The 23911-nt window shown below is 37.4% G+C and overlaps 1 protein-coding gene across 12 annotated transcripts in view; it reads left to right on the top strand.

Moving 5' to 3' along the window:
- PTPRM (protein tyrosine phosphatase receptor type M) overlaps nt 1–23911 on the top strand; it is a 464510-nt gene that overhangs the window by 389015 nt on the left and 51584 nt on the right. For all 12 annotated transcript variants that reach the window (XM_061356322.1, XM_061356320.1, XM_061356317.1 and 9 more), the window contains 2 exons: nt 15287–15374; nt 21390–21466. In XM_061356322.1, the coding sequence (XP_061212306.1) occupies nt 15287–15374; nt 21390–21466 (165 nt within the window). The remainder of the gene's footprint in view (nt 1–15286; nt 15375–21389; nt 21467–23911) is intronic.

Genomic DNA, 23911 nt, shown 5'->3' with positions numbered 1-23911 from the left:
AGTGCTCCTTCTGCTACCAGGACCCTTCCCCACAGATAAAGCTTTACCTTTCACTACCTTCCCTCCTAGAAGTGGGGACCCCACAATTCACCTGCCAACTGCCACAGGAGGGCAGGGTGAAAATGGTCACGGTCACAGTCACATAGCTATTGAAGGATATTTAAAACACAGAAATAACATGGAACAGTGATTCTGCCTTCAGTGGAAATGATGCTGAACAGTATGTAAGTTATGCTATGTGTTTCACTACTTGGTTCATTCCAGACCTACCATACACCTCTCACCCAGGTTCTGCCATTGCTATCTCCTTCTCCTGAGTCCAGCAGGTACGGCAATGGGTGGTGGTCTTCCTCCCTAACATCAGGAAAAGTGAGGCGCAGGAAGTGGATTATATTCCTGATTTATTCCTTTTAGCTAGCAGCATTCTTCTTCCCCCCCCTGACAAAAACACGGAGAAGATATGCTGACTGGGAGGCCAAAGTGTGGAAACATCTGTGGGAAGGAGGTGTACTAGGGTAGTGATTCTGCATCTCTGGGATTGAGGGAGGAAAAGGTTACCTGTTTATGTGACCTATTTCCCCAGTTTTGCAAAATAACAAGTGCCAGAGTCCCTGGAAACCTGACTGATTAATCCAGAAGTTTAACAGTAACATAATTTTTTTGGTGTCACGGAAGATTTGAATGGTACTACCCATATGAGGGTTTTAGCATGGAGGAGCTGCCTGTTGGAGTGCTCAAGCCTCATAGTGCAGTAACATAAAAAAGCAAAAGATGTTGCTTTCCTCTCTTTCCATGGAGAAAAAGTCCCATAGAAAGGACTAATTTTAATGACACACCAGATTTTTAAAAGCTGAAAATGCATGTGCATAAAGCAACGAAGTACTCAATCCACTGTACAGTTCTGCCCATGCTTGGAAAAGTTTAGCCATCTTCTAATGAAAAACATTCAAGTTTGATCTACTATCACAGCAAGTGTTTGTATTTCAACTGAAATGTCAAGTTTAGGTACTAGCTGTTATGACTATAGTGAAGTTACTGAGGATAATAAAAGCAAACCATACTTTTTTGGAAGATGTCTCAGATATACTTTTACATATATTCTCATGGAACTAAGATTCAGCTTACAGAGGCTGACACAGGGCTAAGCAGGGAGCCAGAGTGGGACTTGGGACCACCATGTTACATTGGCAGATTTGCACTAAATCCAGACAACTTACAAATACCAAAAGGTTTCTGCTGGAACCTTAAATGTGGTTGGCAGTAGAATAGTGCACATGTGGGAGAAAACCAGAATTTAAGGTTCACTGAGCCTGAATCAGTTTTACTGTCTTTACTATCTTGCTGTCTTTTATTAACTTGACTATTTTATCATCCCCATGTCCTGGGAGCCTATTTTATTTTTTGGAAGACAAATCTTTTCTTGTACCTTGTTGAGTAATTCCAGGATATTTCTACTTGCAATGCAATTTTGGCTGAAACCTAATTTTAAAGAGCATTATGTCCCATGTCCAGCAAATTGCAAGTATCAGGAGCATATCCTAATCATTGAGCTGTCAGGTAAAATTTTAGTACCACAGTCAAATTACTCTGGTATCCAGCATTAAAAGAAATTGAGACATTTCTTTCTCTTCAGCTGAAGGAACTAGGGTTGCTTAGTCTGGAGAAGAGAATGCTCAAGGGAGACCTTACTTCTGTCTAGAGCTACCTGAACGGAGCTTGTAGCAAGGTGCATGTCAGTCTCTTCTCCCAGCTAGCACGTAATGAGAGGAAACAGCCCCAGGTTGCGCTAGGAGAGGTTGAGATTGGATATTAGGAAAAATTTCTTCACTAAAAAGGTTGTCAAGCACTGGAACAGGCTGCCCAGGGAAGTGGTGGAGTTATGTTGTGCTTTAAACCCAGCCCTACCCGAGCAGTGATCTGGGCCTTCTGGGTAACTTCCCCTGTTTTATATACTGGACATGATGTGCTGTGGTATGGAATACCCCTTTGGCTAATTTGGGTCAGGTGTCCTGTCTCTGCTCCCTCACAGCTTCTTGTGCCCCTCCTCAGTGGCAGAGCATGAGACTGAAAAGTCCTTGATCGGAGTAAGCATTACTGAACAACTAAAACATTGGTGTTATCAGTGTTGTTTCCCAGGCTGAAAGTCAAAAACACAGCACTGCACCAGCTACTAAGAAGGAGAAAAATGTTAAGCTGAGCCCAGGAGAAGTTGCCATCCCTGGTGATATTTGAGTGATGTGTAGATGTGACACTTAGGAACATAGTTTAGTGGTGGACTAGGCAGTGCTGGGTTTGCATTGGACTCAATGACCTTAAAGGTCTTTTTCAAGCTAAACAACTCTATGATTCATGAGGGTGCACTCTGCCCCGTCATCCAGGTCATTAATGAAGGTGTTAAACAGGATTCAATTCCCTAACACTCCAGCTGTATACTAGTATATGTCTTCTGTAGTATTCCATCTGGAAAGCCTAGTCCCTGCTGAGCTGTGTCTCTGAATCTCATAGCACTGTCTTCTCCTATTGGTTAAGGTGGATGTTTGTCTCAAAGTTGGAACTTTTACTAAATGTCAAGTCTGGAGCACTTCAGTGCCAAGTCACCCTTGCCCATCTAGCTCACTCTTCATTTTGTCTGGGTCCCTTTGCAGAATTTGGTACTTAGAATCTAATAAGAAATAACTTTCAATAAGAAATCTGATGAATGTGGACTTTATTGGATTATTTTAAACAACTGGTAATTGGTTTAATGAGAGACAGATGCCTGGAATCTTTGTATTGTCTTGTAAGGGAAATATTTATATAGAGACCCAAGTTTTTAAAAGTTTTTTTTTTATGGAGGGATGCAGAGAATAAAGGCATCTGCTGCTATTCAACAGAGCTTTTATAATGTTGGCTTGCCTCAATTAATCTAGCTTGAGTGCAGTGTTCTAATGAAAGGAAAAGTAGAATAAAAATGTAGAGCCGCAATGTATATAAATCTTGAAATGTCCCATGGAGAGCTGATAAATTGCTGTATTTTGCTCAGTTTATGCAAAAGAGAAAAAGAAGAAGCAGATTGCAAAAAAAACAAAATTATACATCAAGTCGTTAAACCTCAGTCTTCATTACTGAAGAATTGTTTTGATACTCAGCAAGATCAAAATCTGAACAAAGGAGTAGCTAGGTGACATGTTCACAAAGGTCCTGCACATTGGGAAAAAACCCACAGAATAATGATATGGGTGTGATCTAACTGCAGAACTATGATTACTCCTTTTCTGTCCCTAAAGCTCTGAATGTAAACAGTATTTTGTGCTATTTTTTCTCTGACTAACCCTTTGTTTGTTTATTAAGTTTCTTATTTCATAATCTATTTGTGTTCCATGGGCTTTGTAACTTTTTAGTTAGCTCCCTTACTCCATAAACAACTAACCTTCATGTCATCACTGTACTGTCCATAAAAAGACTGTCCTGTCAAAAAATGGCACTTTTCTTCCTTTTTTTTTTTTTTTGTTTGACAAGGTCTGTTTTCTGTATTACATCCAGTTTTATTATTTTGCTCAACTGTGCTGGTAGTGTGAGGCACTACCAAACTCGAGTAGAAAAAGCATCCTTGTTGCACATCTGCCTAGTAAATAGCTGATGGCACTCAAATTGTCTTCTCCATCATTATTGCTGGAGATTGGTATTTTCTGTTAGTTAGTCTAATATTTATTTCACTTGCACAATATATTCCCTGTATGTATGCCTTGTGAATGATAAATCAGAAGGAAGAGACATTTGCACTGAGGCATTCAGAGATCTCCATTGTACTGCATAAGGTCAGTAGAAGTTTAAAAGACTTCTCAAACCTTTTTGAAAGTTTCTTTCCCATACATCAGGGATGTACTAGCTGATTACATGGAAACAGAGTAGAATAATTCAAATGTCCATTGATAAGCTTCTGTGGGTCTATGCCATAGTCTGTTGTGTATGTTGTGTTTGTACTTTCCTATTGAAAAAATGCTAGCACTGTATACCTGATGTTGAATTAGTAACCCAGAAGTGGGCCTTAAGTGACAGTGTTTAGAGACAGGAACCCCTCTTGCCCATCCCTTATTCTTAATCTAGAGTACTGCCACTACACTTCATCCATTAGCTGAGTTTGGGTCATTTGAGTAGCCTATGATCCCATGTATTATATGTTTGAATAAGCTAGATTTAAGTCTAGTTTCAAGCCTAGTTTTAAGCCTGGTTGATCAGTTGCTGCAGGGTTACCTCTCTTGGAAAGTGCTGAGTATACATTTCAGACATCAAAATAGGACATTTGAGGTTCATGAGCTGCTGCTCTTCGTTAGTGCATGTAACCAGATGCTCTTTGTTCTAGCAAGTAATTTTGGGGCTGTATTGAAGCACTGCTGTCTGTCAGTATACAATGAGCCTGCTAAAAATGATTAAGTAACAAGTGACAGCAACACTTGTCATCATTGTCAATCCTATTACTATCACTACTATTTTGATGCTGATTATCTCTATATGCTCTTAAATACTTTGTATTATTCTTTCAGTAGTTTCCCAGAGAGCTGTAGGATTGTCTAGGACCAACAACATATTCTTTCAAAGGTTTTACCCACCCACTCTTTTCCAGTAAGTGTGTAGTTGTCCAAAGGGAAGATGATTGGCAGGAAGCAATTATAGAGTGAGAGCCTGCAGACATATGTCTGGGAAAAGGAAGCATAACTTTGAAAAGCTAGAGCCAGGAGTTCTAAATAGTGAAGTAGCAGGAGCTCCCATTGCTGTGGAAGCACTCAGCAGATCTGTGGTGACCCATTACTGCTCTCCCCTGAGCAGAACAGTGTAGCAGATGATAGGCCTGGGGACTGGATGCCAGCCAAGAAAAGTAGTTAGTAGACATGAAGCATTAGATAGAATATCTTTTTTCTTTAGAACAAGGAAAATGCTGGCCTAAAAGTCAAGCCAAGAGGAATGAATAATTGTCTTTATATATGCTAGCAAATAGTGTATTTTCAAACAAGGAAAGCAGACATCGAGGCACCAAAGTTTCCTGTGAAGATCGAAAAATGTAATGAATCAGCACAATGAAGTGCTATCCTTTCTTTGAAAGGGCACTGCAAGTACACCCTTATCTATTTTAGGCTACCCTACTGCTCTTGCTTCCCTTGAAAAGTACTATCTTATCCACTGGGAAAAACAACACTGTGCAAAATATTTGTGTTCCATCTCTGCACAGCAATGTACTCTGGTTTTAATCTCGTACTTTAATATGTCAATGTTGTCCTGTAGCAGAATTAAAATCTTATTATGTGAGCTTTGTTTCTTTCTTATCTTCTATCTGAACTGTATTAACTAGAGTGGCCTAGATATACTCATGAAAACCCTTAAGGCTTACTTAGTGAGAAAAATCTGAGAGGTGCTTTTTCACTTCTGAAAGGTTAGATCAGCTGTGTATACATTGCAGCTTGGATGAAGATAGGAGGGGTTTTGTTCACTTTTCCGATTCAACATTTGTTTGCTTGTTTGCTTTGTTTCCTTTCTCCACGTGCTGTTTTCTCTTGCATCAGTAAACTTTATTACATTCAAGTTTTTTTCAAGTTGTGTGATTCTACATCCAGAAAGGTAATTTTTACAGGTTATTTGAAGATGTTACCACGTTTTCTATGTTTGGGTCAGCTGATGATTTGGAGTCAGGCAGTTCTTACGAATTCTGAGCTCAGTGCCATGTCTCAATTACAGTAATTTATTCAGATAAAATCAGGCAAAACTATTACTGGATTAGTTATAAATGTGTCAGAAGTCACCTTCCTTATGAGTGTGTGTGTCAACCAGTGCAATATTGATCACCTTTCATAGAAACAATCATCAGCAAGCAGATTGAAAAAGTGAACGAGTATTAAATAGTGTCTCTTCAAATAATATAGCTGCTCAAAGAGTAGTATCCCAGCCTACAGTGTCAATCAAGTCATGGAAAGAAAGTATTTTTCTATGGAAAGTATTTCCCACTTCAGTGTCTTAGAATCCTTAAGCCTTGTTTTGTGCATTACATAGTATATGTAAGCAATGAGTGGAATAGCTCTCATTGACCACTACATAAAACAAGAGTGAACAGAGTATTTTAATGACTACAGCATAAAACTTATTACTTCAGTAAAAGACATGCCATTGTTTTTCCTCTGATATTAAAAAAAGTGTCATCTTCTCTCTTCTCTCTGTATTTTTTCCATTTCTCTCTTTTTTTTTTTTTCATTTTAAACCAATGGTAGACTCTTCTTGCTGTAGGAAAAAATCTGTAGTTCCTGCCTACTTTTTCCATAGCACATTGTATCTTTATGCTGTGCTTTAATAACATTTCATTAGCTCATTCAGATCATCCCCTGGGGTAAGCTTTTATTATTTGTAAAGTAAATCAAATATCATAGTGCTAATATTTAGGAGAAAAAATGGGCCAGACTCAGAAGAATAAAAGTTTTCTATTATTTTTTTTAATTAAAATTTAAAGTGCACAAAAAAAATCCCCTTGTAGAATCCATCTGCCTGCTAATATTCTGAGTTCAACAGAGACAGTCTAGGAGTGATGTACTTCTGAGTTCTAAGTAGTATTGTGGAAGTCATCTTCTGTTTGGTAGAAAGGCACTTGAAAAATAGTTTATTAATTAAAAATTGGACACAAAAGCCAAGAAAAGACATCAGCAATATTACAGTTTGCTCAGTCTGGAAGTTCTAGAGGTCTATCATTGTGGCTACTTGCAATAATAATAAATAATAATAATAATAATAATAATAATAATAATAATAATAATAATAATATTGTTAACTTCCCTGTATTAAGTCATAGTTAGGACACATAGATGGTTGTAATCGTAGAATCATACAATGGTTTGGGTTGAAAAGGACCTTAAGATCATATAGTTCCAGCACTCCTGCGATGGGCAGGAATGCCTCACCCTAAGCCATGTTGCCCAAGGCTCTTTCCAGCCTGGCCTTTAACCCTGCTAGGGTTGTAATGGTATCTTGGATACCAGCATTGGCTCAGAGTTGATGTTTCTGCCTTTAGTCCAATTCTTATCTCTCTTGGCCTATGACATTCAAACCATGTCATAGTTATCAGGCTGAATATTTTCCTTCTATCCAAATCATTTGAGGTATACACGTGTTATCCTTCTAAAGATGATATAATAGATTTAATTTGGAATTTATCCTAAATGCACACATTCAGTGCACTGTGTGCAACCTTGATTCCTGCTCCTTTAGTGTGTATCATAGAATCATAGAAACACAGAATAATTTGGATTGGAAGAGACCTTAACAATTGTCCAGTTCCAACCTCCCTGCCATGGACACCTTCCACTAGACCAGATTGCTCAAAGCCCCATCCCACCTGACCTTGAACACTGACAGGGATGGGGCAGCCACAGCTTGTCTGGGCAACCTATTCCAGTGCTTCACCACCCTTATAGCAAAGAAACACCTTTGTCTTCATAAGTAGGAATTCTCATTAAGAAATAAACCACTCTGCACCATCCTTTACTCTTGTCGTGTTTAACAATGCAATTAACACATATAATTGGATCCTTTGGAACAACATAGTTAGGAAGCAAGGAGATAACAGTTACTAAATAATGAAGTGGATAATTTTGTTTACAAATGTATGGATAGTGGCTATGTGATGATCAATGTCTTTCTGTATTTCCTTAGAAGAGGTTTCCTGTCAACACACAGAAGTATATATTCACTGTAACCTGTGCGTATTCGCTTTATGTTTACACACATAGTTGTGTGTTGCTCAAGTTCACTGTCTTCTTGCAAATGCACAAGGTATAATAGTTGAGGACAAAACTTTTTAATTACATACTGTGTTAAAAGTGGGAAAGGAATGGGAAGATATGAAAATCCCACATGCTGTACATGAAAACTATTTGTTTAAATCCTCCAAAAGCAGAAAATCTATTTTCATAATAGGAAATAAGCACTGCATGAGACCAATGTTAATTTTTTTTACACGTAAGTTAAAAATAACGTATCCTGCACATTAGTTATAGTGCAAGTGTGCATATTGTACCCAGAGGGTTCTTTCTATAAAAAAAAGGATCATAAAATCCCATCAATGTACTATATTTTTCTGCTGGAGATAAATCAGGAAGATTAATGAGGTTAAGTTATTGCTGTCTAGCATGCCAGGGAATAAGTTTCTAAATTAGAATTTTAATTGTATGTTCTATTGCAGTCCTCTTACTAATTCACATTTCACTATATTTCTAAAATCTTTCCTTATACAGAAGACTTAAAGAATCTTAAAGAAATTAAAGTAATGGAGTTTTTAAAACTTAAGTGGGTAAAATGGAAATGGCTCTGAAAGCCTGTGGAAACTAGGTTATCTATCAAATTTTTAGACCATTCTGCAGAATCTACAAAGATTTCTATTCCTGCTGTTGAATCTTACAAGTGACCTTCAGGTGTAGATACCAAGATAATAAATGCCATTAACAGATGTCATGAACAGGTTGGCATATATGGAAAGTGATTCTTCGTTAGTTATTTTAGAAATACTCCATGACACTCTTTTGTGGTATTGTCATGGTTTAAGACCAAATGACAATTGGTCAGTTGAGACCAAATGTACTCACCTACCAAAATATTTCAATCACAGATATATGCAGTTTTATAAATTGCAGTGCTTTCCTATTCCGCAGGGGAGAGGACACGGTCCAGTAGTGAAGTTGGCTGGGTCTGCATGGCGGTTCCAGCCATGCTGTGTGTTTTCCTACAGTGTCTCTCAGGGGACTTCCTCCCCTGCCCTCTGGGTTGTCTCTCTGAGAGGCCCTGGCCACTTTCAGATGTAGGACTGGGTAGAAAAGAATACCTAATTCTCAGTTATCTTGTTCAAATGCACTTGGCACCTAAAAACTAGGTTTCACCGTAGCTGGCACTTATGATCTGCTACTTCTGAAGGCATGCACCGTCTTCACAACTTTCACAGTGACTGGCAAGTTGTTTCTCTATTCTCATACCTGAACTACTCTGTTATCCTGTAGTGTTAACTAAATTTCATAGGCATTTGCTAACCCTGTGATCAACTATAGCTATCTCATGCTAACTGCTACAAGTATTTATGTCATTAAAGATACCACACGAAAGCAGTCCAGTCCTTTTAATATGTTTTCATTATGCAGCAATAGCTTGACTAGACTGGCTGAGTGTCCCAGAGGTACCAAAGTCTGTGACTTTAAAAATACAAATGTGTTAGAAAATACACTAATTGAAAGCATCTTGCTGCTGAAAAAAATGAGCACACCAATCCAATGACAGAATTAGTACCAGATTTTGTCTTACCATGTGGTTTTAGGCCTTTTTTTTGAATTCCAAATGGCAAGTCATGTGGCAGTTAGTCAGTGGAGGAGGTAGTGGTTCCCCTTCCATTTCAGCATTTAATGTACGCAGCGACTATGATGTTTAGTGTCTCAAAAGGCCAGGAGGACTTTTGCTTTCCTACTTTTCTTCTCATGTGTAATGTAGACTAACCTAAATGCACCTGAGAAGGAAAAAACTCTGTTTCCTGCCTCTGGCTATGCAAGCCTTCTTGAATAGATGTTTTGGTGGGGTTTTCTGCATCATTAAGGGAGGCATAAGCACAAAAAGGAGCAGCAGGAACAGTATTAGAGAGCTGCTGTATGTCGGACTGTAATTGCTTTAAGACTGATCTGAAAATCTTATGTAAACTATCAGCCTATTTTTATGAGAAATTCCAAGCAGAACTAGGGGGTTTGGGTGATAACATCTGTATATACTATTTGCAGCAGTCTTTATTGTTTTTTTTCCTTCCATGTTCAGATCTAGGTTACAATAACACACTGGTAAGTGCTTTATAACTGCTGAAGGCAGTTTACATTGATTAGATAGATTTTCACATTGGCTCTTGCAACAGACAGTTTTCAAGGGCAGGCATAGTAAAATGTTTTTTAAAATTCCATTATTTGAAAACTGGACATAATTCTCCATGATTGAAGCTGACAGAAAAGAAAAAGCTGATGGTGAATATATACCCTAGTGGTATGCTGTCATCCACAAATGCTTTCAGTGACCAAAGCAGTGATTGAAGTATGAAGAGCTACTTGCGTACGCTGGATTGGCATCAGTGAAATCATTCACCACTGCTCTCAAGCACTTGGGGTGATCTATTACTTGCAGGTGATACATTTTCAATGACAAAATCTTTCCTCGAAGTGACTAGAAGATTAACAACGTTGTTTCATAGCTTGGACCTCTCTGCAGATTTCTTTAATATAACTGTCAATGACCCTTCTTAATTCCTCCACAAACTGAATAAGAGTATATCAGTTTTCTATTTAAAAAACAGATAATGTTGTTAAGTAGCAAGAAGATCCTCACATGCCTGATATTCTGCAGATTCTGAACACTGAAAAACCAATGAACCGACAAATTTACTATAATCATAAATCTTGCACTGTTCATTAAGTGAGCCTGAAGGTCCTTGTCCTCCAAACGTTTATGGACTTGCTTAAAACGTGTATTTACTAGGGTTTGTAAACACAAATACGAGTCTAATGTGACAGTATGATTTAACTCAGAGTTTAATGGTTGCATTTTCTTCTGTTTGTGATCTCCACATATAAAGCAGACATAGCAATAGTAAAGGGTGATATATTTAGGTAAAAGAGTGATGATTCTTCACAATCTAATTCAGGGCATTTTAGGTATCTGTTTTAGCTGCAACTCAAAGGACCTATGGTGGAAATAAGTTTCTTGTGTAACTAAGTTTAGACAAGGACTTCCATTAGGACCACCATTAGTTGTCTGGTCTGGCCTAAGGTAGATAATGTGTGTAACTCTGCATGTAGCTTTAAAAAAAAAACCTCAGAGGCATTTATAACTGAATAGGTCATATTACTCATCTTGCTAAAGCACATCTTAATCTGGTTATCTAGAAATAGCATGGAGAAATTGATGTTATCAGCGGAAAACTAGGGTCATGTGGGACAATCAGATATCGTAGAGTCATACATTTGAAAACAAATACACAGATCAAATGTTAGATGATTATACAGTGAAATATTTCCTTGTATCTGTGAATAATATTCTTCCTTATTAAGTAGGCAAAGTAGGTTTATGATGTCCTTAACGTCTCTCTTTTTTTGCTTGTAAGAGCTGGCATTTTATAAATGACATCCTAGGAAACTACACTGTTGTCACCTAGCAACTGTGAAGTATTTTTTTGAAAAAGTTGCTGCTTAATAATAAAAACAGTAATTCCACTCAACACTACATTTGTACATCTTAAAGTACTTAGAAAGATGCATTATCTTTACTGTCCTTAATTGGAAAATCTAGAATGCAAAGTGTTGCCAAAAATTACAATCAACAGACCTGCAAATTGTATCCTGAAGATCTCCACATTCCAGCCTCTTCAAACTGTACTTTTCTATATGTCCCTTTCGATATTTTCTGGGTTTATTAATTTTAAATGAGGAAAGGGGATAATTTAAAAGATCTGTATTTGCAATGATTACCTCCCCCTCTCATTTGAGATATTGCAGTTATTTTCTAGCCTGAGGGTCACAGTGAATTAGCCCTTAGCAAATGTTTCATTTTTAATAGAGACCACTGCAGCATTGATTTAAAGCAAGGAAAAGCTTAACATTAAGCAGGGTAAGTTTAGATTGGATATAAAGAAGTTCTTTACTGTAAGGGGGATGAGGCACTGGAATGGGTTGCCTAAGGAAGTTGTGAATGCTCCATCCTCGGTGGTGGTCAAGGCCAGGTTAGACAGAGTCTTGGGTGACATGGTTTAGTGCAAGGTGTCCCTGACCATGGCAGGGGGGTTGGAACCTGATGATCTTAAGGTCCTTTCCAACCCTAACTATTCTATGATTCTTTGATTCATACTCAGATGAGCCTGCTGCTGCATCACTTACCAGTTCCATGTTGCGTATACAGCAGTTATGTATAATTCTGGGGTTTGGGGTGTTTTTTTCAGAAACTGTTTTATCCTCATTATTGAAATATTTTCTAGCAACAAATGACAGCTGACATTGCGTACTAAAGTCTGCAGTACCAACAGCTGGCTTGAAAAGTGTTTCATTTTTCAAGTAGATCATGGAGGCTGGGTAGCCAAGGTTTTCTTTGATTTGAGTTAAAGAAATACATATTTTAAATTATTTGAGAATGTCCTACACTCATTTTCGGTTCTCCATTGCCCTTGCCAAGCATTTGGTGGAATGAAGCTGTTTAGAGGCATATATCTTTCTGATAGTCCACATTTTTAAGAAACTTTTAAGGATGAATTAGAATGACTAGCCACTAAGATAATGTGTGGGCTGCTGTGCAGCAGTCTCCCTGGAGAGTCACATGTCAGGAAAGAGATTAAAAAAATTTCTGTAATGAAATGTATATTTCTCACAAGGAAAGATCTTGACAGATCATCTGTTATGAGGTAGGTGCTCTGTTCTTTACTTCTGGGACAAATGGGATTTCTCCTTATAATTCATTGCGGATTATCGTTCTGTGCAGTTTGTGTAATGGCAGCACATCGGGAATTTAGGAAATGACACTCCAGCTGTCTTTTACAATAACTGTTTCTTTTAATGCTTTTTCACTGTGATACCTCTTCCTTCACATTATCTTTTCTGTACACTTCTCATTGAAATACCTGTGTGTATCCCAAAATGAATTAAAAAGAACAATGGGTCTACATAAATGACATCTATTTGTTTTCCTTATGTGATGGGGTTTATTTCATTCACTAATTTATTGATGAAAACCCACAGAAAAAAAAAATCTGGAGTGCTTTTTCTAGAATACATTTTTAATAAAGAAAGTGAAGACAACATGCAGTAGCTGGAAACATAAATCTGTCTCCTGGCTTTTGTTATTGTGTAAGATTTGATATATATGTATTCTAAACAAGAGAATTATCTATGTTGCAGATGTATTATTAGGAAATATTTTATCTGTAAGGCTCATCAAGCTTGTAATTGTTTTCAAAAGTTCCAAACAGGTGGAAGAACCTGTATGTTAGCAGATGAAGTAGAGACAAGCTGCCCAAACAAGTGCATTGCTTATTGCGTGTCTTACCTGAATTCAGTACCATGCAAATCTTTCCCAACTGTCTCCAGAGATTTACTTTAATTGAATGATTTAAAACAATTCTGTAGAAGTTCATTAGTGGGACAGGGAGAAGTGAGGTTTCCTTAGGAGTCTATGGGTCCTCTGTATTTCAAGGTGTAGACTTGGAAGCTTATCAGCAGGGCTCTTTCTCTGTAACAGCACACATAATGCTTAGTGAATTAAACCCAAGACTGCTTGCTGGGTAGTGTCTAACAGGTCAGTTCTGTGAACTAGTCTCCAGAAGGATTGTAAGAAAACTGAATTCTTTGTAGTCTATCTAGTTGTCTGAAATGTAAAATCCTGAGGATGATACCAGGTCAAGTTTTAGACTGGATGAATGATTATCTTCTGCCTTTGGAACTTTCATCCAGTGTTAGACACTGAGAGTGTAACCTTTGCAAGAATTGCAACACAGTTTTTTGCCCATGGAGAGCAATTCTTTACGCTGTTTGGTCTGGCTTATTACAAAAGTATTTTCCATCCAGCGCGAGTTGAGAGTGCTCTGGAGCGGGAGGGCTTGCTTGTTTTAGATGCCTTTGGGTAATGATTGGCAACTTTTTTGCAAACAGCCATAAAGCTGTAAACCATCTTAAGATTTGGAGGATTTCGCTTCTCTATTCTGGCAGCAGTCAGCATTTCTCAGAGCTGTACCCAACGATGGTATGCCATTATTAAGGAGAAATTTATTTGTATTAGTAGGTTTTAATGATTTCAGTTTGCAAAGCTTTAAGAATTTTCTAAGGAAGTGTGGGGAGATGAAGGACAAACAAGTTGAAGCCTTTTGACAAGGCTTCTGTTTTACTTCAGTTATTGTTTACAAACTTTTCAGGAATAATCCGTGTATTTTCAGGAATTTCCATATAATAAGTTTGAAAACAGCATTCTAGTGAATTTACTAAGAGAAAACTCATTTCAGACAATGAATGCTTGTGTTCCATTGAATTTAGCAAGAGGTCAAGGGTTTATTTTGGCTCTCACACTTTTTGCCAACGGAAATCATTGGGATTTGAGCAACAGTGCATTTAAAGTATGAGGGCAGAGGACACTAACAGTAGTCCCTTTAATGGGCATTATCTATTTCAAACCGCTCAGAACATGTTGAGGTCTTGTGAGAGGTACAGACTTCCACAGGTTTTCCCTGTTTAGTTTGGGACTTAGCCATTTTTGGCTACTGTTACAAGAAAATAAATCATGTACCTTGATGACCCTCTTGATTTAATTTCCTTATCATTCCAGTAAATAGATCAAAACATGACTTAAGACTGGCCATTATCCTGAATTCCACTGGTTTGCTTGGCAATTAAATATTTTTAATACAAGATTACTATTTCAATAAAAAATTATAAAATGCATCTACATTGTGTGACTTACAGATACAGTACATAAGTTAAGAAATCCTGCAAATGCCCTTTAGGAACACGGAATGCACATAACTTCTTTGCTGCCCTTTCAGCAGCCTGTGTGTTTTCTTAATGTAAAATACATTTTTAGCACCTTCAACTTTCTTACTTACATTATATTCATTAACGAGAGCACAGAGGTTGTGTGAGTATGTCATTATATCCTTAAAAGAATCCCATTACTTTTATTCTCTGACAAAATAATCATTTTAGTGGTGTCCTAAATTGTGTTTAAACAAAAAGATACATACTTGCAAGTTGAATCCAAACTTTTTAAATGCCTATATCAGACCTCTGATCCACGAGGTCATCTGCCAAGAAGTAACTAAAACTTATTAGAAGTAACTAAAACATTAAAATATGACAAAAATAAGACATGTTAGTATGGTGTGTAATTCTGCACTCAACTACTGGAGCAACTCCAACACTGATGATGAAGCTCCTTCAGCTTTGTGTGTATGTATGAGAGCTGTGCAGAGAATCTGGATAGCACAGATGAAGAACCCTTAATGTTGCAAGTGTACAATTTTGGAAAGGTTTAGTAGCACTTCACGTGCAAATAATTCTTCCTGCTTTTGCGCACTGAATCTCATGTAAAATTTAGGTAACATCTGGAGCTATGCATAAATATCACCTAATCAGGAGACTCTTATTTTTACTCAATAAAAGAATCAGTTAAATGACACTTTAAGAACAATACCCACAAGTAATGTTTGCCTTTCTCCTTGGTTTATCCGTAAGGTAAATATTGCTGCATACTATCCTTAATGTCACTTTCTTTCCTTTTTTAGAGTTTCTTTGAAGGACAGTCTGCACCATGGGATTCAGCTAAGAAAGATGAGAACAGAATGAAAAATAGATACGGAAATATTATTGCATGTAAGTATTGATACTACAATTGTGCACTGTGTTAACTTCCCTTCAGAAACGGATAATGGCAACCAGCCTCATGCTCACATCAGGCTTATATTCATCTCTCTAAGGAGAGAAAAGTGAGGGAAGATGTTTTTGGCTTGGTTTTATTGTTGGCTTTTTGTTGGTTTTGTTCTTGTTTTTGTTTAAAGAAAGCTGTCAGATTTAACGCATTTTGTCAACTAGCCTCCTGTAATCAACATTTGGCTAATGGAGAATGACACCTTTAACCAGTATTCAGCTCTTAACAGCTCTTAAATTGCTCCTGGCAGCTTAGTGAAAGAGTACCTATGACTGCATTGGTACCTTGATATTGGGTTCTGGATATTGTAGGAGGGGACAATACTGCTTCTTAAGTATTCCTTAATAACAGTGACAGCTATCCTGACTTACCCTCTTAAGTCTAGACAGACTAAGGAAAAAAACAGAATCTGTATGTTTTACATAAAAATGCCAAGCTTGATAAAGATTAGATATTATAATAATCAAATTACTTGAGGAGATTATAGTATGTCTTGGTGAACAACCCCTAAACCTGGCATTATCAGAAGCGTTATGGCAAGAGATGCTGCACATGAACATGGGAACAGAAAATATAATAATTTTGATAAGAACACACAGGTGATATTGCAGTTAAAGGGTAACTTCCAGTGACCTTGTAGGAGATGATCCCTTCCCTGATTTTCTTCAGAATCTAAGTTGAAGATATGTAGTGGATGTGTTTCTACTACCAGCCAGACAGATAACCATGAATCTGGTAAAAACAGAGAAATAAGTAGCAGACACAGCACATCAGAAGGTTTGGAAGCATAAAAATAAATGATGGCCCTTAGCGACAGATCATTTAATCATACAGCTGGAGTTTAGAAATCATATATAACCCTGGCTACATGGGAGAGCATAGACAAATAAATAGTACTGATTCTGTGAACATTAGGAGGTCCTATGGTAGGAGTATGTAGTGCATGTTTACACTGACTAACTTCAGCACCTAGTCTAGATGCTTCTCCAGGTACAGATGTACATAGGTTTCCTTATCAGTGAACCATAGGGATGTGACAGCAAGAGGAGCAGGTCTTCTAGAGAAATGATTCAAAAAGCCCACTTGAATGTCTCTGTATCACCACCTCAGGTGATCTCTCTTCAGTGACAAGTCTAGAGAGACCAAATTCTAACATAGTGACCTACAGTATGTGGTATGAATAGGCTGTTATAGCACTGTGGTGCAGCTGGGCTGCAACAGTCTATAGAGAGAAAACAGCTCTGTAACTTGCTGCAGAAGGAGAACCCACAGGAAATGCTTGTGGAGGCAGAGGCAAAGTAAGCAAGAGATACTATGCCACATTGGTTTGTATGGACTTGCTGGTATTACTGTGTGTTTTGAGTGTATACTGTGCTACTTACTGAAAAAGGAAATGAAATCTTCTAGGGAAATGTGAATATCATGATGTGCTGGAGTATATGCAAAAGAAGTTAAGTTAGCTAGGTGTGGTTTTCTGTGTTTCCCTCCAAGCACTCTTTAATGTGTAACAAACTTGTTATTTTGTGAGAATGTAGCAAAACATTAGATGACTTATCATTTAAGTAAAAACACTGAAGGCATAAAGAATACCCAAAAGTTTTATGCTTCTCTTCCCTTTGTGAAATTTTCATTTCCAGTCCAAGCCTATGACAATAGATCTTCTCTTTTAGTCGAGTTTAATGTTGTCAGTCCCCTCGTTAATGTCATGCCAGGTGTCACCTTATGGACTGGCACCCTTTGGCAGAAGAAACCAGAAGACTACTAGTGCTCTATATTGAGGTAATGAAGTGATGAGTAGCCAAAGGAAAACAAGTAAAAGATATTAGATGCACAAATCAATGGCAATTGCAAGTGATACTGAAGGCTTTCTGAGAGGGCAAGTATAACTCAGATCATTTAGATCTCAATTTACCTTTAATGTCCTCAGTATTTAGCAAGGGGAAAGAATTGGATGGAGTTTTTATCAATAATGCTTCCTCTTTATGTGGCTGTGAAAACACAGATAACACAAGTTAAAATTAAAATCCATTAGTGTTAAAGGCAGTATCTTAAAAGAGAGGCTGAAACTGTTCTCAGTTTGTCATTCGTTAAATACATGTGTGTAAATGGGGTAGTTAACTGTTTAATTATTTTGTCTGGTTTTCTGCTGAGTAAATGATCAGTATTCTCAGAGTCTGAGAGTACAGTTTTAGCAGTTCATTCTTGAAAATTTCTCCCAGATAGTTGTATAAAGTATTTGCTTTAGCTGAAAAGCATTTTACTAAACTGTCCTTTTGTGTTATGTTTAAAGAGCTAAAAATACATTGGTTCAGGTGCCACTGACTATGGGTACATAATTATAATGATTTTTTTTTTCTGTTAAGTATTTAATGGGTTTTTTCATCCATTTATACTCTTTGTTTAAATTTTCCCCAAGACACTGCTGTCATATTATTGCTTATGATCGTTACTGTTCCCTGAGAGAGCTAAAACAATAGCATCAAGCGGCCAGCATTGCAGGAGCTTGTCAAAATGGCAATATGCTTTACATTGCCCAAGTGATGTGCGTTTAATTGGTTACAAGCACGTCCTACACACTGTATGAAAGTGAGTACAACTTGTGAGCCACTGTTTCAACAAGCTAAATCATGATCACCGTCCAGTCACTCACAGAAAGCATGCTGCTTCTTTCCTGATCACAAAAAGCTTTGTGTTTTCTCATTAGGAACTAAAACTGACATGAATCTGCCACATGAAACTTTTTTTACCCAAGAAAAATTTGGTTGCTGCTGTAATTGTGTAGGTTATGCATGGATTTTGGTAAAATCTATTGGGTTTTCCTCAGGAGAGATCCTGAGGTAATTTTGGCATGGTGGGGCTTCTGTATTTATTTTTACCCAACTCAGTATTGACTAAATGAGAAGAAAATATTGATCACAGCTTTTAAAAGCAGCTAAAGATTTTAGGGGAGACATTTATAAAAGGCTTGACTTGCAAAGAATCAGCAAGGCACGTCCCAAGCAAGGGTCATTGTCTAGGCATGCTAATCAGCCAGCTACTCCAGGGACTTGTTAGAGATCACAACCTGCAGCCTGGCATATACGTGTTGTAGGTGACATGAGGGGAGCAAGAATAATATTCATTATCTATTACCATTTTCTGTAAAGTCAAATGGATTGTAACTTAAACGATTTTGAAAGGTTAAGTGATCAATGCAAGCTTAAGTTTGATCTCCTAATAGAAGGGTATCAAAATAACAATAAGCTGGAAAAGAGAACATTTCAAAGCTATAAAAATTGTCAAGAGCATGTGAAGTCTAAAGGAAAAGAAAACCTCTGAAAAAAACAGTTAAGCTAGAGGCTATTTAAGAGTCAGCATACATGATGGAATAATGTATGGCTTGGGTACCTCTTAGGTTTAAATCTACTAGACATAAGCACAGGCAGAGACACAGTAACGTTTCTTTTTGTTGACTGAAGATTTTTTCCAAATTAAGGAGTGTTGCCATGCAGTAACTAGTTAACTAGAGTTTTCAAAGCAATAAAAAACAAGTCACTCCAGCTCCACTGCAAATAAATGGGTATTGAACAGTCCAGTACCTCAGAATTCCCAGAAACTTAACTGAGAATGCAGTACTAGAAAGGATGCACTTGAAAAGAAAAAAGGCAAAAAAGATGGTACAAAGATATTATGAAGTAACTACTTAGTTTTGTCCAATGCAAAGCAAGAGTTATTGCAAGGAAAGAATGGAGTACATAAAGGAAATTAAAAAATAACAGGAAAGGTGCAAAAAAGGTACCACTGCTGCTTTTCCAGTTGTATAAATCAGTCTAAAAGAAATAGCAGGAAGTTGTATTTTTAAGATGTTCCTTAGTGGGAAATTTGAGCTTTTTTAGCCCAGTATGGAATTCATTAGTGTGCATGCCATCAAAGATGGGATTCAGTCGCTTAAATACAGACAACTAGTTTGTGCAGGACCAGCAAATGTGACATAGTGTTATTCCATAGTGGCAGCTAAAGGCTAGGCAGTATATCCTTGGGTATATAGAGTGGCATGAGGTGCTTCTGCTTAGACAACTGAATTGTGCCCTAAGTACTTCAAGAACTACAAAAGTGTAGATTTTTACTAGCCTGATTTGTCCTGGTGAGAATGCTTTTAAGGCAATGGTGCAGGGAATTATGAAAATGTGAATGAGAACATGCCATGAATCTCAACTTCTGTAGTCTGCTGACTTCAGCAGAAGTTGGATGAGGTCTCCAAACTAGAAGCAGCAGCCATGTCTGGAGCTGAGGTAATTCCTAATGTAGTATCTTTCTTAAGTAAGATGGGGTTTTAGAATTACAGGCCTGTAAGTAGAACAGGAGAAGAACTGTTCTGAAGAAGCTGATAGATAGCTTAATTAAGCAGAGAATAGCACAGCATTTGAATATGTGTAGCATGGTAGAGTCAGACGACCATGGGTTATGTAATAGAGAGTCATATTTCTATAAATTTTTAGTCTTGGAAAAGTGAGTAAGTCTGAAAAGGCTGACCTGATGAACATAATTGGTTTAAATATTGCAACATGTTTGGAAAAACTCATTCTTGAAGACTGCTGGGTGAAATAAACACGAACCTAGAGCTAGAATTTTAATTCATTCTAATTTCCAATATTTGGTTTAAAACTGTGCCTTTTCTCTCTCCCAAAGGAGTCCCAGAGAAGCAAATGAGGCTCTGAGATCTTTAGTCCCAAAGACTCAGAGCATAAAAGCGGATGAAATAAAGAATTTGCCTCTTCCTTTCCTACTCATTCATTTGAAAATTTCTTTGACTTGTAATTCTAACACACTGTTATTTTAAGAAACGCTTGCCCTTTCCTTCCTCCCCCATAATGTGGGCCAATATTATGCCACTTATGAAGAAGCTGGATTTTTAACCCACTTCATGTTCTTTCATTCATTCATTCGTTAACTTTTCGGATTTTTAAAGCTGAAAAGATAGCTGTTTGGAACATGAGTGGCAAGTTTCAGGTGCTCTAATGCTTATGTACATTTACAACAAAATAATGACAGTAAGGTCTGTCATCAGCTGCAAGTAATACCAGCTCAGCTACCAAGCAGCATTGAAAACAATTATACACAGGTATCTAATTAGCAAGAGTAACTTGAAAGCAATGCAGCAGGAAAGTGGCTATTTAGTAGCTTTCCATTCTTGAGATCATACCCTCAAATTGTTTTATAATCAAGCCACACAGCACTTTAGAAAAGCCATTGTGTTTGGTTGCTTTTGAACCAAAAGAATCAAAAGGAGCATATGAAGTCTCAGAGAAGAAAAAGCCCTATCAGCATGCAAAGATCTTTTTGCAGGGGGGAATCCAGCCTCTAGCACTTCTTAGTCATTTCTGTGGTGTCATAAGGAAAATGAGGCAGCTGACAAGAAACAAATTCATTCCATGGTGTTTTCGACTGGAATATGGAAAATAGAGTCGGAATTGTTTGCACATTTTTGAATAGACACAAATGGCCACAGTGGAGCAAAATTCAGTGACAAAGCCATTATCTGACTGCTTGGAGTTTGTCATTACTTTATTTTGCTTTCTCCCTAACTGAAAACATAATGAGTTTCCCTCAGAAATTGTGAGGTGGCAGTATGTCTTGTAGAATGACTTTAGCTTATTTTGAGTACTGGCAGACGCATTTTGAAATTACTAGACCTTTGTCAACTTAATGTTATTTATTTTATTGACAAAAGGAGTGGCTGTCAAGGCAAAAAAAAAACATAATTGCAGTAGGTTTCACAGTATAAGACATTTAGACTCAAAATCAGAGGGGATTTGTAAAACCTTATAAATGACTGATGTGAGTTTTCATGGACAACAAAAGAAGCATGAACTTGCAAATGCTGAGGTTTTAGTTTAACTTTAAAGGAGTTTTGATGAAGGCTTTGTTATTGAATGTGTCTTTAATTACTTTTTTTTCTCTCTCTATTGTTCCCATTTCAGATGATCATTCTCGAGTGAGACTGCAGCCCATTGAAGGAGAAACAAGTTCTGATTACATCAATGGAAATTATATTGATGTGCGTATACTGATGTAGTCAACAAACTTAATGCTGTGTTCAGTCAAAGAGGGAGCTCTTATTATTCTCATGTTATTCATAATTTGTAATAGATATCACAGCTGCTAAACATTGTTGCAAAGTACTATCTTTGGAAGCTAGGTGTACACTGAAGGGGAAAAAAAGGCCTCAAAGATTTTGTCAATAATCAAATGAAAGGAGTAATTTCCTCCAACTGCCACAAGACTGAAACCTTGCCAGAAACACTGTATGGCTATTTAGCCTGCTGGTGCTTATGGAGGCTAACAAAATGTTATTTTCACTTTCTGTCAACAGCTTGGCATCATTCCACATTTAAAAGAAAGCTGTTTGCATATTAATGTGACAAAACTCTGTAATGCCTAATGCAGAGATTTGCAATCTCTTGTCATTTCTGCACTTTTAAGTCGCCTTCAAAGTATATTCTGCAGCTGTTAACCAGTGCTTCTAATGCAAGCAAGGCATTTCATTAAATATGTACGCTGTTTAATTATTGAAGGTGGCTTCTTTGTTTATTCTGCATCATGTTAACTTAATGTTTTACATTAGAATAAATTCTTTAAGAGTCAAGGTGGTTTTAGTTGAAAGAATTAAGAGTAGAATCGAAAATCATTAGAAAGTCAATAGTATCTAAAGACATAAAACTATAGATAGCAAAGATAATAATTTTATTGTTTACATGGAGTACTCGATGTTAGGCTAAGTAAAACAAGTGTTGCTTTATGGGAAACTGTCTGCTGAAGATGTCTTGTTCAGCAGTGGCATCTTTGAAAAATGGTGTCACAGTCTGCAGTTCAAATCTCATCACCGGTATGAAACAGAAATGTAACAGATGTTTTTCTCAGAGAGTGGAGAAACTAGAGCTATACCAGAAAAGTAGGTACTTCAGTTTTAAGTATTTGAAGTCTAGAGTTGTAACTTTCTGAAGATGCCTCCTTCTAGTGATGTTTATTAGAATGTTCAAGAACCATTAATTTCAGCTTAGATTTCTTCACAGTCCCTTGCTGCTTAAAAGAATAGCACAGACACCAAGAGTTAAAGGCACATATGGTAATACATTTAGTTAGCCACCTCACTAAACTCTGAAGGGGCTAATTTTCTTTCATGAAAGGAAAAGAGTTCACATTGGGGCCTACGTCTGAATTCAGTTGCAACTGAATACACTTTCTATAACATTCAGGATTGCTCTCATTTTAGGCTACTAGCATGTTCCTGTGTCAGATTTTGATCTGACTCAAAAAGTATTAAAAGATGTAAGGAATTGGACCATACAGTCTCATTTAAAATGCTGGTAAGATAGCTGCATAGCAACTTTTTTTTGTTTATGGAAGCACAAGAGAGAACGTGGCCCTAAAAGAAACAGTGGGTGAGAACCAAAAAATTATCTCTCTCATCCTCAGCAGATGGCTTCATTGCAGAGCTTGGAGGACTGCAGACATCTTCCAAAGAGAACTCTAGCACAAAACACAGCATTTTTTGTTTATAATCTTGTAAGTCAGGTTTCCATTACAAATGCTTGGTTTTCTACTACAGAAGCAGCTGCAATTTTATTCTTGCGTGTGCTTGTCAGTACAATTGTCATGTTGTTAAAATAAACATGCTAATAAGGGAATGGCACTGTCACAGACACTATGAAATTTTCTTGGATAAAAGAGAGGGGCAATGGTTATCCTGTGTTTTTTCCTATGGGTTTTTTTACTGGGAAATGGAATTGTTTGATCCCAGCCACTAGGGATATTAGATAACACATAGCAGAAAAGAAATCACCTCTGTAGCTGTCTGAACATTCTCAGTTCACAGACTTCAAAATTTTGCTTCAGTGGCATGTAAAGGAATCAGTTCTGTAATTCATGCTATTTGTTCTCCCATATTCAAGGTATCTTAGCTGTTTTGAGTTCTTTTGCACCTTGCATCACCACAATGCCCCTTGCTCTTTACAAAGAAATTGCAATGGCATGTAAGCTACAGTTTTAAGTTCTTCCTGCTGTTGACTGAAAATGAACAAATCACAGTGGACAGAGTGAACATCCCCCCACCATTCCCCAGCCCGAATGCAAATCTAGTGTTCTTTAGCTGTTAAAAAAGGAATAGGCTTTGCACTCAGTAGCAATAGCTTGGAGGTATATCTCAGCCTCCATGAGCATCTGATGCCATTAACTGCAAGTGCTAGAGAGGATTTCATGCTGCTCCTTTTCAGCAAAGTCAACAAGGGACTGAAAGAACATATTACTTCTGTCCCTTAGTGTACAAGGCTGCAACTTAAGTATCCTACAGAAAACACATTTGCTTCTTGTTCCCCTTCTCCCTTGCCCTTCCCCTACTGGAAAGAACTTCTGCATCTAATGCATTGTCTGTATTGTGATTTTTACTGAATACTACCCTTGAATGAATTTTCACTCACAGCAACATAGCGGAGCATATTGCTTA

The sequence above is a fragment of the Neopsephotus bourkii genome, unplaced genomic scaffold (genome assembly GCF_033783945.1).
Source record: "Neopsephotus bourkii isolate Nb327-2 ecotype Australia unplaced genomic scaffold, CSIRO-AGI_Nbou_v1 NB_846, whole genome shotgun sequence".
NCBI classification, from domain to species: domain Eukaryota; kingdom Metazoa; phylum Chordata; class Aves; order Psittaciformes; family Psittacidae; genus Neopsephotus; species Neopsephotus bourkii.
This window is presented reverse-complemented; position numbering and strand designations above follow the sequence as displayed.